The 16,023-nt window shown below is 45.7% G+C and overlaps 1 protein-coding gene across 2 annotated transcripts; it reads left to right on the forward strand.

Moving 5' to 3' along the window:
* The first annotated feature begins 4,595 nt into the window (after positions 1-4,595).
* LOC120659963 lies at positions 4,596-5,813 on the forward strand. 2 transcript variants are annotated; one of them, XM_039938264.1, is made up of 4 exons: positions 4,596-4,850; positions 4,929-5,034; positions 5,174-5,251; positions 5,352-5,813. In XM_039938264.1, the coding sequence occupies exons 1-4, from the start codon at positions 4,802-4,804 to the stop codon at positions 5,431-5,433; spliced, it is 315 nt and encodes a 104-aa protein (XP_039794198.1). In that variant the 5' UTR covers positions 4,596-4,801; the 3' UTR covers positions 5,434-5,813. The 2 variants fall into 2 exon arrangements, 1 of the variants encoding a protein (XP_039794198.1); XR_005669295.1 differs by having other exon boundaries at positions 4,929-4,996; positions 5,174-5,813.
* Positions 5,814-16,023: the final 10,210 nt, after the last annotated feature.

Below are 16,023 nucleotides of genomic sequence, written 5' to 3' on the forward strand. Positions count from 1 at the left end.
GCCTAATCGGACCGAGAACAGCATATTCATGGCCTTGGATAGGCAAAACACTTGTCAATACATTCTGTTCCCGTACAACTTCGAGTGAGTTCTTTACCTTTTTTCATTATTTTCCTATATATGTGTATATATAATCAACATTTCTCCTACATATATGTGTATGAAACAGTTTCCACGGGATCCTTCTTATTATCGAGATCGATAAATGCCGAGTTCGGGTGTACGACTCTTTGAGGAAGCCAAAAGAACATTATCAAGACATCATAAACATCATGCAAAAGGCATGGGCTCGCTTCCTCAAAAAAACATATAGGAATCACGTCAACACCACGTGATCTTGAATTCAACACTAACTTTCCGGTATGAATACATACAGCACATCTACTTTCTTCTTTAAACAACATGAATATTTCATAACCCTTCTATGTATATATATAGTGTTTGAGATAGCAGCAAGGAAACAACCGATGTGGCTACTATGTATGTGAGCACATACAAGGTTTTTGCACCCGCAACTCGATGACACAACATGGATTCAATGTACATAGAACAACATTACTAACAATTACTTGCATTTAATTTCACCTAGGTATTAATTGAAAATATTGGTGTTTGCACTTGACAGATTACTACTATGGCAGAGGCCCTCATCGAACCGGAAAGAATCAAAGCAATTCAAGAATCAATCTATGGATTCCTGCTAGATGAGGTCATAAATCCAAATGGAGAATTTCATGCGGATCCAAGGATAAGTGTGGGTCGACTGGATCCGAACAAAAACATTAGCGATGAAGAGGCGGAGACTTAGTATCTTGTACAAATTTGTCGAACAAAACTTATGTGTATGATAACTTGTAAATAGTTTATGAATCCCGAGGGCACTATATCATATATTAGAAGTAAATATAATATTTCAAGTGTATATAAATATAATAAATGTAGCCTTTTGTATGCTGGATATGAATAAAAATACACTAACGTACACGAATACGAATACGCAGATGTACACGAATATGAATACGCAAACATCCATGAATACAAATTAGTTGAAACCTAAAAAAGGAAAAATCAGAAAAGAAATAAAAAACATTCAGTACTGATCGGTATCACCAACCGGTACTAAATGGCTGCTTCAGGCGCCCCTGCGTGGTAGTAAAGGGTGGCCTAAAGTGGCTCTTTAGTACCGGGCGGCCTGACCGGTACTAACTGACGGTGCACTTAGTACCGGCCAGATGGTACTGGGTGGGGAACCGGTATTAACCGGGGGTTTCTGCCCGTACTAATGAGGGTTTTTCTAGTAGTGGGCATTGGTAAGATCAGTAAGATGGGATCTGAGTCATTCCTAATTTCTTTATGCATTCCGATCCAATCCATTGAGATCTTTTGACAGAAATCATCATGTGTAGGAGGCCTCACTACTACAGAAAAGGTTTCTAGAGGTGGGTAAAACCGTAGTTTTTAGGGGTGTGGTACCCATCCTAGTTTTCGCAGATAAAAAAGCTATTTTTAGAGGCCGGTAACTCACGGGTCACCCCAGGAACTGCACTACAAATCTATATCTAGAAAATAAACAAATTCAAAAGAAATAAAAACAGAAAAAGAAAAAAGAAAAAATATTCCAGCCAACTAGCCTTGTAGTGTCGAGCACTAACTTTTTTGACAAATTATGCACACTTGCATCACCATTGATTCAAATCACCTACCTCAAGCCTTGCGGGTATCATTGTTACCACACTACTACAAGAAATATTTTCTGAGATGGTCAAAAACCATTTACCGAAGTGGGCACCCCCAACAGCCCCAAAGAAAAGGTCACGGTAAATGACCTATTTTTAGAGGCGATTGTGTTACCCATCTTGGTTAATAAAATTAAAAATTTAAAAAGGGGAAAAGCTAGGCGCAGTATCCCGCCGCGTCCACAATCGAGCCCGCTGCCGTTAGACCAATGGGCGGCGACCAACGGCCGGATCTTTCCACTCGTACTGCCACCGCCACCGGATTCGTGGGCATCGGCCACACCCGCACCACAACTGAGGCCATTGCCGCTGGATCCGCCGACCTCACCACGACGTCGGTGTCGATGTGGAGGTCGTCGGCCTTGCCTCGCCCCCGCCGGATCTGGGGAGGCCGCCGCCAACTGCTCGGAGCAGGGGTGCACCAAGGGAGGGGACGCGCTGCCGACCGCTTGGATCCACACCGCCGCAGCGCCGAGCCGCCGAACCCGCGCCGCCGCCCTACTGCGGCCGCGAATGGAGGGGAGGGAGGGGAGGGAGCCGTTCCGCCGCCGGATCCAGCCCCACGCAGGAGGGAAGGGAGGGAGGGAGGGAGGGAGGGAGGGGGGAGAGAGAGAGAGTTTGAAAGCGGCAGGCGGGCCAAGCATGAATTTATAGCGTCTCAGTCAAAAGATATATGGCGGACAGTCCGCTCTTAGGGGGCGAACCGTTCGTGAGATTGGACGTCCTAACCTTTGTAGTGTAAGTTCGGACGTCCGATCTCGTGGACGGTCTGCACCCTAAGGGCAGACAGTCCGCCACAGGGGCTCGTATGGACTTCTATTGGGCTCAGCTTTTAACTGAGGCAGTTGTTTATAAGGAGTCCGCCTCTGAAAATTGGGGTATTAATTAAGGTGATTATTTTTACGGTGACCGCCTCAGTTAATGGATTTTGAGAGGCGAATTTTCTAACCGCCTCAGTTAGTAAAAATAACCGCTAGGCGGTTAGATTTCCTGCCCATCTCGGATGGGTTTTCAAAAGGCCTCGGGTAAAACTTTTTTGTAGTAGTGCCACAACACTACGCAGTCACTTGTGACTCTATGAGATATGCTATTATTTTATAGTAACTCTGAAATTCATTTGTAGGGAAAGGTGATGCCATCACCCGCCTATACAAATACGTTTCCAGGAGCGCGTGACACCATCACCTGCTCCTAAAAATATATTATTATATTTTATCCAAAAATTCATTTAAATCTTTACATATAGCAAAACAAATAAATAAAAGTGAAACTTCTACACTGTGGTTATTGTGAACTAAAGAATCAAAAAAATATGGCAGCTATACTTCAGTATCTATAAAGGTTAAGATTGTCGAAACATCAAATTATGATTTGTGTTATATGAGATACCATATAGTTATACCTATTAAAGAACTTATAATAATTTTTTGGACTTTTAAATAACCTTAAATGGAAAAGTCATCAACTACAAAAAGTTTTAGATCCCGTTAGTCTCTATAATTTTGATATAAAGTTTGATTTCGTCAAAGATTATATGAAAAGTTATCAAATTTTTTTTGCATGGTACCATTTGTAGGAGTGGATCATGCGATCATCCACTCCCTAAAAATGAATTTTTATGGACAGCACCCGCTCCTAGAAGCAACTATTTTTACATCACCCGTCTCGAGAATGCTCGTTTTAGAGGTGGGTGATGGCGTCATCCATCCCTAAAAATACATTTTTAGGGACGGGTCAAAGCTACAGACCGACAATGATCCTATTCTATTTGTAGGAACGGGTGCCGGGCTCGTGTGGGTCATGATCTCACCATAGAGGTTGGGAACAACTCATTTTCCTGCGGACCTCACGTGTCATGGCCCACGACAACCAGAATCTTGAGCGTTTAGGATAAGGTTTAAAAAAATTTGCCTGCGCCGGCTTCTTCATCTTCAGAGTGTGGTTTTTCCGTATGTGCCGGCTCGAGCAGGCAAGTTATCCACCATTGATGTAGGGTCCGATTGGTTACCTGCATGCGGAGCAACCAGGCTCGCTGGATGCAGGAGGAACCACTTTGGTTGCCTGGTCCAGTCTGCGAGCCAGGCTCCACTATACCACAACCCAATATTAGCGTCAGACATCCAACGCTATAAATAGCAAATCACCATTGAACAGTTGGTCGGTATAGCCTTTCAACAAACCATCAGTCGGTACTTTAAGCTGACCCGAGCGAGCATTGGTCGGTATATAAATTTCAGTTTACCAATCAACTATCAGTCGGTATTTCCTTTCTTCCCCATCGGACTGTCGATCAGTAAAAACATGTCGGTCGGTATATATTTATACCAATCCCACTATTACCGTCAAATAGTTAGGGTCGGCATAACTATATGCCGATAGATGGTTGGTCGCTATAACGATTTATAGCGACCACAATGCAGTCGCTATCGTTGGGTTGTGGTATAGTGCTCCAGGCGTGCAAATCACTCCCCGCGGCCAGGCTCTGCAGAGATGTGGGAATCAGCCGTTTCTGGCGGGCCTGGCTTGCGAGGTGCAAGTTGAGCACACATGTAGTAGAAAAATAGCTAGAGCAGATCCCCATCCTGCCAACCAATCAACTGCCCACCAAAACCATGCTGCATAGATGCGTGCAACCAATCAAAGGAGGTTGTATGCTCACAGCCTGGCCCAGGGCAGCCTGACTCACTAGGGCCATGCAGGCTCAGACCATCTGGTTAACCAATCACAATCAGCCCCGTTGCTCCTGCCCCCAGATCGCTGCTGGGAAGATGGTCCCAGAAGTACCATGCGGGTCCCACATGATGCCTGCCAAGTACTGCCTCACCACTATCGCCAGGCATGTTTTGCAAAGGTTGCAAAGGCTACAGGCACCCATCCAGGCAACTTGATACTGGAAACCACTTCACCTTTGGATTCTCTTGCTCACTACCTCCGGCCATGTCTCTTCTCCCATGCCTCATTCCTCTTCAACAGAGCTCGACAATGAAGTCTTCCTCTTACATCTAGATCTGGATTTGCTAGAAGTTGGTACAACACCACAATAGAGAAGCGAGGATCCGAGCAATATGGAAGATGACGATCAACGCATTTCAGTGTGGCATGTCGATGGCATTGGTACTTTTTTGGATCGGATTTCATTTCCCTTTCTTTTTCTGTGTTGGTTTATACTGATCTTTGAATTCGTTGTTGTAGATTCAAAACTAGCAAGGCAGTTTGTTTCAATGGAGGAAGCGTCCGCTCCCAGATGCTACCCATTCATGGTGATTCATACTTCAACTACCAGATGGGAACCAAATCCGTTAGTGATTTGCAGAGTATTTGTATTACTTTTTTGAAATCTCGGAATCCCAGCATCCCACCTCCACCCGCGCGCTCTGAAAAAGTGATTTACCCTTGGTTCTTTGTCTGAAAGTGTGGTTTGTTCAAGTGCCAAACAGGTTCATCGGCAATAACATTCCCAGATATTGTAATGAGAGCAAGCAAATGGTGTGCTTAACTATGGCGCTGTGGACAAGGTGCGTGGTAACATGAATCCAATTTTAGTGAATGGCCGTATAGAAGAAGCAGAGTCCTCCAATGGATATTCTGGAGCTCTAATAAAAGATTTTGGTGTAGAAATTACCTGGCTGAGCAGAATAGTTCAAGCGATAAATGTTTGACCAACACACACCTATTTTGTTTGGTTAACCTGCGATAATGTATCCTCTGCTGGCAAGTCCTAAACATGGTGGCAATATCTCCACCAGAGGTTTCGTCGGCGAAGGGATTGACAACCAGGATCAATCAGGGCATCATGTTACAGAAACTGTAGTAGGATAACATAACAATTGTACTTTTTGGCCAATGTTTTATTGTCAAAAAAACCTGGAATTCGTATCAACATTTGTTACCAACTAGGATAACATAACAATTTTGATTGTGATAGGCTGTAAAGGTGCAACAAAACACATTTATCTTGTATGCTGTTGTAAGCTACTTAGTGCCAATCATGCTGCCTTCTGAAGAATGCTTCGAATGGCATTTGTTGAATTGAACATTACTTTGTACTTGTGCAGTGAAGTGATAACATTATGAGTGTTAGCGCCAGTCAATTGTAACCATTTCACCAATATGGTGTTAGCACCAGTCAGTTGTAACCATTTCACTGTGACAATGATCTTGGTATCAAAAGACTAACCAGTACTACAATGCTAACAAGTACTCGGATCCATTCATTACATTCTGACCAGGACTGTTCTAACAAAAGCAAGAACATAAATTGTCTTAACCTGATTAGTCCAAACATAGTCGACACAAATTGTGGCTATTCAATAATATCAGATGTCTGGCAACATATATAACCAAAATAAAAAGATACTACAACTGTGCAGTACCAACAGCAGATGACACAAGCCGTTTTGCGGCAACAAACTACTGGTCGGCCAACCAGGCTTCAAAAGTTGAGCAACAGCCTTTGACCTCGGAACCCAGTGGATCAAATCTCCAAGAGGTCAATCAGCAAAGACAGGATGTGGACGAAACTCCTATCCATGGAGGGAAAATCGAACAATAATTCTGCATGATGCAAACCATGACCGGCGTACAAAAATAAAAGGATAGAATCAATCTGCCAGGTTGCATTCAGCTTGGATATAATACTTACATGCATGAGGAACACATCTATTTTGTGTTTTATTTTGAATAATGACCATCTCCAGATCCCAAAGAAGACGAATACCATCAAATGCACGAGCATAGTGAGTGGCAAATAAACCCGGGTTGTTCCTGAACCACTTACTTGAAACATTAAAATGCAAGCCCACAACGAACAGACCTGTGGCAGCTCACACCAAGATCAACGGTGAAGCATCTATAGTCCATCCATTCATGTTTACTACCCAACCTTGAAATAAAAGTATCATTGCAAACTTCATCATTTTGGATCTAGCACGTTTATTTTTCTAGACTAAAAGTCCAACAAGTAGCAGCTGCATCTTCCATGGGACTATGATCTATCACAACATGGGTTATCACTACTAGAAAAATAGAGCTCTTAGTACTGGTTGAAAACGGACTTCAGTCCCGGTTCTCCAACTGGTGCTAGCAAAGTGAGACCAATAGAGTCTGTCTTTGGCACCGAGTAAATCACCGGGTTCACCCGGTGCCTATGACCTCCTTTAGTACCGGTTGGAATACCAACCGGTACCAAGGGCCGCTACGCCGTTCGCTTGCATCCTCCCTCCCCCCACCCACCCTGTTCCTCGCATCCTCTCTCCGTTCCCCTGGCATGCTCCACTAGTGGAGCTAGCGATTCAATTGAAAGAATCAAACACAGAATATTTAATCGACCAACACACAATACACATAGATCCCACAAATTATTCAAAAAATTATTCACAAGATAGATACAATCCATACAATCCCACGTGCATCTCTATTTCATAAAAGTAAGAAAAAAAAGAAAAAATCACCCACAGCGGCAGCGGCGGCGGCCAGCTGCCCGTGCGCTACACCCCAAGGCCGGCTCCTGCGGCGGCGGCCCTCACGCCGCACCTCACGGCCGGCTCCCGGCCAGCGGCCCTCACACTGTACCCCATGGCCGGCTCCTAGCCAGCTCCCACAGATCCGCAGCGGTGGCGGCCCTCGCGCCCGGCGGCGGCGGCGGCGGCGGCCGGCTCCCGGCCATCTCCCGAAGATCCGCAGTGGTGATGGCCCTTGCGCCTCCTAGCGGCGGCGGCGGTCGGCTCCCGGCCAGCTCCCGCAGATACGCAGCGGTGGCGGACATCGTGCCCCATGGCGGCGGTGGCGGCCAGCTCCTACAGCAGTGCAGCCCTCGCGCCCCACCACGGCGGCGGCGGCGGCCGGCCTCCCCCTACAGTGGCAGTGGCGGCCAGTTCCTGCAGCGACGGCGGCCCGCGCGCCCCACAGCGACGGCGGCGGCTCGCGTGGCCCGCGGCGGCGGCGGCGAGGCTGCGCCCTGCTCCGCGAGCATGCCATGCTCCCGCCCCGTGCCTGCGAGGCCGGCGCCGTTGTGCAGCACCTCTGTGCCGCCCGTGAGGCTGTGCCACGCCGCCGCGGAGAGAAGGGAGAATGAGAGGGTAAGAGAGGTAAGAGAGATGAGCTGATGGCCAGGAACTTAAAATATCGAGGAGGGAGAGAGGCCGGCCATTTTTTTTGTGCCGGTTGCTTGTTTCAACCGGTGCCAATGCTCAATTTTTGGTCTCGGTGCATGCTGTCACACGAAACTATCTTCATTGGTTCCAGGTAGTGGTATTGACCGGTGCTGACTCTTAATCATTGGTACCAGATTATGCTACAACCCGGTACTAAAAGTTTTCTTTAGGCACCACGAGCTATTGGTCAGTACCGGCTGCTATGGCAGCTGGTACTTTTAACCTGGACCGAAGGCCCGTTTTCTAGTAGTGTATGAAAAGAGAGATCAGACGAGGATGGTGATAGAAAGGTATTGTCCCATAAATTTCTGAAAATTTTACCTTGCAACAATTGTAAGCGATGTGGTTGCGAATGAAAGCAGAGCTATGGGTATCTCCTATATGATTTCCACCATGTTGTAAGTTTGCACTGCCAATTTTAAGCTCTGTTGGGATTTTATGAACATAATGGTCCCAGCCATTTATTTTATGAGATTACTTGCAGTTTGATGTCAGTCCCGTCATGGAGAAAGTAAAATCCTCCTAATCTAAAGCTTGCAGCCCTAAAAAAACAAAATAAAATTGGGAAAAAAAAGAAACGTAAGATTCTAAGACTATTTAAGAGAAGTCAAAGATCGGAAACAACCATAAGGGTGGGGGGATCGACAGAAACAAACAAAGACCTAATACCCAGCTGATATTAGTCTCATGGCACATGTAGAATTTCCGGCTGGAATTCAACTTCATTCCTGAAGTTAAACTGCAGGCCGGTTCACCACAATAACAATGAAAAAACGGCTCTACTAACTTTTGCCCACAACCAGGAGCAGCGCAAACAGAAAGCCACTGGTTTTAACCTTGAAAAACTCCCAGGAACCGCTGCCTGTTGGATTGATCTCCTTCCTAATAGGCCCAGGCCCTTAATCCGCGCCCTGATCGGGTGCGCCCAACCCTTAATGGTTGGCGGGCCCCCGCTGTACAGCGCCAAAATAAAAGGGGTGAGGGGCCGGGGCACTAGGCACGAGGTTTACCGCGCCGCCAGTACCCTCACCCACATTTTCGAAACCCTAGCCAATCTAGAGGGGGCGCTGGAGCAGCGGGAAGACTCACCGCCACCGCCATCGACACTGATCCATCGGCGTCGCTGCCACCGTCCTCAACTCCGCCGCTACGCCCACGACGCCTCTGCACCACTCGTCGCCGCCCTTGAGCGGATCTCCATCAACGAACCAGAGATGGCCGCTTCAAGCTCCGCCGGTGGTAATGGTCTCTATCTCTCTCTCTGTGTGTACTCCATGTTCTAGATCTAGGATCCCTTTGTACTCATGAAAAGGAAAGAGAAAGGAAACACCCGCTCGATTTGTGCACTAGTCGATCCTAGAAATTTAACAATGGTATCAATCGCCTTGCTAGTGCATAGATCCCGTAGGGGAAAAGACGGATTCGAACTAGAATCGAAAGACTCAGAGAAAGGAAAAGCAAATTGATCTCGAATTGAAAAGATTTTCAAACCCTAACCCTAACCCTAGAGATGAAAGGGCACGGGACCTACCTAGTCCGCGCGCGCTTGCGCCGCCGCTCGCCGGACTTCACGGCACAGAGGAGCCGCCGGCTCGCCGCTCCGGGACGCCGGGGTCGCGCGTGCGGGGCTCGAAAGCATGGCTCCGTCCACGGCCGGCTCGACGGCGGCGCGCTCACCCTCCGGCGAGCGCGCGCCAGCGAGCAAGCCACGGTGGCGCCGCCCCGCATGCTCCGCCCGGCCACCATGGCGCTCGGGCCGCCGCTGCGTCGCGTGGAGAGAGAAGGGGGAGGGAGAAATGCCGCTAGGGTTTCGGGGAAGAGCCGGCGTCGCCGGTTTTGATCCCGCGAGGGTCACGGCCGGCCGGCGGATCAGATCCTGATCCGCCGGCCGAGAGAGCTCCGCGGCGTCCCGGGCCGAATGAGGCCCAGGTGGGCGAGCGCGTTGGGCCGGATTGGTGGCCCGCCCGTTGGCTGTCGGGCCAAAGGCCTGGCGCGGTGCGCCGCGGAGCGAATTCGTGCTTGGGCCACTTGAACAGTAAAAGATTTAATCGTTTTTTTAGAAGCATTTTCAATAGTATTTTTTGAATGAATTTGTTTATAGTTTGATCTCTATTCAATTTTACACCAACGTGTACATTGTTTAGAGATAAAAGTCCATAGTATTGCTTCTGAAAATATAATTTTTTACTTGTTTCCGCTGCAAAGTTTATATTGTTGCTCTCTAATTTAATTCGAACCAACTAGACAATTAAATTTTAGAGCATGTTTAAAGTATTTTTGAGGATTATGGTATTGTTAATTTTCTGACCAACGTTGTTAATTACAATACTGTAATTTCATAGTTCTTGTGCATTTATTTCTATTTCTGCCCAACGGTGATATATATTTAATTGCATAAACAGTTGTATGTTCTATTTTTGACCAACGTTGGAATTATTACATGCAATTGTTGTTATTATGTTCTCACTATTTTTTGAAATTTTCAGTGGGGATGAACTTGATGGGATTCATCAATCACATCCCAACTCTAAAAGGAGACAACTATGGCGAATGGATCAAGAAGGTTGATCTTGCTTTCGTCTGTGGAGAGGTGGATGAGATGATCACCACTCCAAAGCCCACTGAGCCACCGGCTCCAGTGAGAGGGGAATCTGACACTGATGTTGAGTGGCAGGAAAAGGAAAGGGACTATGCTCCTTTAAAGATGGCTTATGATCTCCAAAAGATAAAGTGGAATAATGCCAACAAGAAATGTGTGGCAGTGATAAAGAACACAATTGATCCTAATATTTTGGGTTCAATTGGAGAGTGTGATTCAGCTGCAGAGTACCTTGAAAAAATAAAGAACCAGTTTACTGGTTCTTCAAAGACTTATGCCACACAGATCATAGAGCAGTTGGTCACAAAGAGGTACTATGGCAATGCCGGTACTATAAGAGATCATATCATGGGGATGTGCGTCTTGAACTCCAAGCTCAAACCAATGAACTTGGATCTCAAGGAAGAGTTTATGGTGCACCTGGTGTTTGCCTCTCTGCCAAAAGAGTTTGCAACATTCATTGTAAACTATAACTCACAGCCAGAGAAGTGGAATATGGAAAAGGCAATTGGCAGGTGTGCGCAAGAGGAAGATAGACTCAAGAAACAGAATGGTGGGTCTATCAATTTTGTGCATAATAACAAGAAAAGGCCTTTCCATGCTGCTTCTTCCTCTAAAGCCAAAGACAAAGCCCCTATGCCACAGAAGTATCAGCAACAGCGCCCTCCAGCTCAAGATGTGTGCTTCCACTGCCATGACAAGGGGCATCGTAAAGCAGATTGTCCTGGCTACTTAAAGATGATAATGGCAAAGAATGGTGAGAATGTACTTTTATTTGTTAATGAATCCCTGTATATACAGTTTTCTAAATCTACTTGGTGGATTGATTCTGGTGCAACTGTGCATGTTGCAAATTCTTTACAGGGATTCCATTCGACAAGGACTACGCAAAAAAGCGAAATACACATGAAAGTCGCGAACGGAGTACAAGCAGATGTGGAAGCTGTTGGCGATGTCTCCCTCGAGCTAGTTAATGGTTTCATGCTTGTATTAAAAGATGTTTTATTTGTCCCTTCGCTTCAAAGAAACTTGATCAGTGTATCACGCTTAGACACAGATGGTTTTGGTTGTCATTTTGCGAATGGCAAATGTGAACTATGGTTTGATAATAATTGTATTGGTGATGCTTTCCTTTACAATGATCTTTATTTACTATCTATGCGTGATAAAGTGCATTATGTATGTGATGTGAATGTGAATGAATCCTTGTCAGCGAAAGAAACAAAGAAAAGAAAGAGAACTCAAGATACTTCATCGAAATTATGGCACTGTCGTTTAGGCCATATTTCGAGGGGGAGAATTGAAAGATTAGTGAAGAGTGAAATTCTTCCTCAGCTAGAGTTTTCTGATCTTGTACAATGCGTTGAATGCATTAAAGGAAAATTTGTAAAGCAAATTAAAAAGGGTGCCAAACGAAGTGCAGGAACATTAGAAATAATCTACACTGATATATGTGGCCCATTTCCTGTAAAAAGTGTTGATGGTTATGATTCGTTCATAACATTCACAGACGATTACTCCCGCTATGGTTACATTTATCCAATTAAAGAAAGATCTGAGGCATTGGATAAATTTAAAATATTCAAAGCTGAGGTTGAAAATCAGCTTGACAAGAGAATTAAAATAGTAAGGTCAGACCGTGGAGGGGAGTACTACGGTCGACATACCCCTTATGGACAAGTTCTTGGACCTTTTGCGAGATTTTTACAGGAAAATGGTATAGTTGCCCAATATTCCACACCGGGCGAGCCTCAGCAAAATGGAGTAGCTGAAAGGCGCAACCGTACACTGATGGATATGGTGCGCAATATGATGAGTTATTCCACACTGCCATTGAGTCTGTGGATGGAGGCGTTAAAAACCGCCATCTATATTCTCAACAGAGTGCCAAGCAAATCGGTGCCCAAAACACCGTATGAGCTATGGATAGGAAGAGAACCCTCACTGACTCACCTTCGGGTCTGGGGGGGCCCAGCTGAGGCTAAATTGTTTAATCCAAGTATTGGAAAATTGGATCCCAAAACTGTAAGCTGCCATTTTATCGGTTATCCTGAAAAGTCGAAAGGTTTTCGTTTCTACTGTCCAGACAGACATACAAAGTTCGTAGAAACAAGACATGCTGTTTTTCTACAAAATGAAATGATCAGGGGGAGCATGGTACCTAGAGAAATTAACCATGAGGAGAAGCGGGTGTATGTGCCTACTCCTATGATTCAAGAGCCATTTTTCTCACTACCTGTTGATGCTGCACCAAAAGTTCTTGAAATAGTAACGCCAGTACCTTCTTCGGTTGTTGTTGCGCCAACTATTCCAGATATTACGGTGACAACACCTGTCGCAACTCCACCCATACCAACAGTGAGCGAAGGATTGGAACCTGTCATCCAGGAACCGCCTGAACCCGCGGTTGGACATGAGGAGGAGAAGCTACAGCCCCCTATGGAAAATGTGCCAGAAGTTGAGGCACAAAATGTGCCACAAGCAGTGGCCCTTAGAAGGTCACAAAGAGAAAGAAGGTCGGCTATTTCTAGCGACTATGAAGTTTATAATACAGAAGAAGTCTATATGGAGGGTGATCCCACTTCATATGAAGAAGCCATGAGAAGTGTTCACTCATCTAAATGGCTGGAATCTATGAAGGATGAGATGAAATCAATGAGTTCCAATGGTGTTTGGGACTTAGAGGAAATTCCTAAAGGAGCCAAAACAGTAGGCTGTAAATGGGTTTACAAGATAAAACATGACTCCAAAGGGAATGTAGAAAGGTTCAAAGCACGACTCGTGGTAAAAGGCTTTACGCAAAGAGAAGGGATAGACTATAACGAAACCATTTCTCCGGTTTTGTGTAAAGATTCCTTCAGGATTATAATGGCATTGGTGGCACATTATGACTTAGAGTTACATCAGATGGATGTAAAGACGGCATTCCTTAACGGGGATTTGTATGAAAATGTTTACATGGCACAACCGAAAGGTTTTGTCGTGAAAGGAAAAGAACATATGGGGTGTCGCTTAAAGAAATCCATTTATGGATTAAAGCAAGCCTCTAGGCAGTGGTATTTAAAGTTTGATGAAACCATAAGGAAATTTGGGTTTAAAGAAAATGAGGAGGACAATTTCATTTATGCAAAGTTCAGAAGTGGAAAATTTATTTTCCTAATCCTGTATGTGGATGACATTCTACTTGCTAGTAGCGATGTTGGTCTGTTATTGGAGACAAAGAAATTCTTGTCCTCAAACTTTGATATGAAAGATCTCGATGAAGCTTCATTTGTTTTGGGAATTGAAATTCACCGAGATAGAACAAATGGGGTATTAGGACTATCACAAAAGGCATACTTAGAAAAGGTTCTAAAGAAGTACAGTATGCATATGTGCAAGCCTTCACCTGCTCCAATAGTCAAGGGCGATAGATTTGGGAAATTTCAATGTCCCAGGAACCAGTATGAGATCGATCAAATGAAAGCGGTTTCATATGCTTCAGCTGTCGGAAGCCTACAGTATGCTCAAGTTTGTACACGCCCTGACTTAGCATTTGTTACCGAGATACTTGGCAGATATCAAAGTAATCTAGGACAGGCACACTGGATCATGGTAAAGAAAGGTTTACATTATGTGCAAGGCACAAAAGGCCTCATGCTAACATATAGAAAATCCGATTCCCTAGAGATAGAAGGGTACTCAGATGCGGATTTTGCGGGGGACATCGATGACCGAAAGTCCACATCCGGTTATGTGTTCACACTCGCAAGGGGAGCTATATCGTGGAAAAGCTCCAAACAAAGCGTCACTGCATCATCGACGATGTACGCTGAATTTGTGGCATGTTATGAGGCCTCGGGACAGGTTGAATGGTTAAAGAAATTTATGCCCGGTTTAAGAGTGGTAGACAGCATTCAAAGACCACTCAGAATGTACTGCGACAATGAACCAACAGTGTTTTATGCTCACAACAATAAGTCAAGTGGTGCTGCCAAACACATTGACATAAAGTTTTATGTTGTGAAGGAGAAAATCCAAAATCACTCTATTACACTCGAGCATATAAGTACAAAGAAAATGATTGCGGATCCGCTCACTAAAGGCTTACCACCCAATGTGTTCATGGAACACATAGCCGGCATGGGTTTAAGGGAAAGCCTGTGATTTCTGGAGAATAAAAGGACCCAAAAGATAAAGAATTTGTTTCAAAACAGTGATATGTATGGTAGCTGTTGAGTCTATCGGTCTTGAACCGTGACGATAAAACATGCTCTATTCATTAATCTGTGATGGAACAACTAAAGGAAAAAATTTCAAGTTAAAGTATAAAGTTAAAGTAAAAAGTGATATCAAAGGGGAGAATGTTGGATTGATCGGCCTATTAGGCCCTTAATCCGCGCCCTGATCGGGGGCACCCAACCCTTAATGGTTGGTGGGCCCCCGCTGTACAGCGCCAAAATAAAAGGGGTGAGGGGCCGGGGCACTAGGCACGAGGTTCACCGCGCCGCCAGTACCCTCACTCACATTTCTGAAACCCTAGCCGATCTAGAGGGGGCGCTGGAGCAGCGGGAAGACTCACCGCCACCGCCATCGACGCTGATCCATCGGCATCGCTGCCACCGCCCTCGACTCCGCCGCTATGCCCACGATGCCTCTGCACCACTCGTCGCCGCCCTTGAGCGGATCTCCATCAACGAACCAGAGATGGCCGCTTCAAGCTCCGCCGGTGGTGATGGTCTCTATCTCTCTCTCTCTGTACTCCATGTTTTAGATCCAGGATCCCTTTGTACTCATGAAAAGGAAAGAGAAAGGAAACACCCGCTCGATTTGTGCACTAGTCGATCCTAGAAATTTAACACTGCCAACTGTGACCCTTCGTGTGGGATCTGAAGAGGGTGATTTTGGAGGCCGGGGATCCATGGTTGGAGAGAGGGAAAAATGGGTAGAACGGTTAGATCAAGAGATGGAGAGAATCAGAAAGAAGGGTGGAAAAGGAAGGGAAAGATCAAAGATGCGGCTGGTAAAAGGGGAATGCATCTGGTAAAAGGGATGGTATTGGTACTGGTAAGTGGGTCTGGATGTGGGACCAGAGGGGGAATCTGCCTAGAATATACAACTCCAGACGAACGAGGCACAAACTTGAGGCACAGCGGTCAGCAAACTTCACTGCCCCGGCCGGTACCGTCGGAAAACATTCATCCGCTTCTTCATGCTCCAGCAGCACTGGTTCAGGCTTGTTTGCTTTGACTTTAATTTGGAGAAAGAAAAGCAAGCAAGCAAGGGCACAATAGACCTTTTGCATAGGCATTAGTTGAAAGTGGCATGGTAGGGATGCAAAAGGAATCTAATATTTTCAGTGGTACACGGAATTCTCTCCCTATAAATTCTATCGATTGAGGAGCTGCCGTGAACACCAGAGAGTGGCCACCTTGGACAAAAGCGTAGAGGTCCAACAAGGCCTTCTGCCTAGACGGACGTGCCTCCATGACGACGCTGCTCTCACGCTCGCCGTTTGCCACTACCTTCCGTTGCTCAGCTTCAGCACCGCCGCCAC

Source organism: Panicum virgatum, chromosome 2N (assembly GCF_016808335.1).
Source record: "Panicum virgatum strain AP13 chromosome 2N, P.virgatum_v5, whole genome shotgun sequence".
Lineage (NCBI taxonomy): Eukaryota > Viridiplantae > Streptophyta > Magnoliopsida > Poales > Poaceae > Panicum > Panicum virgatum.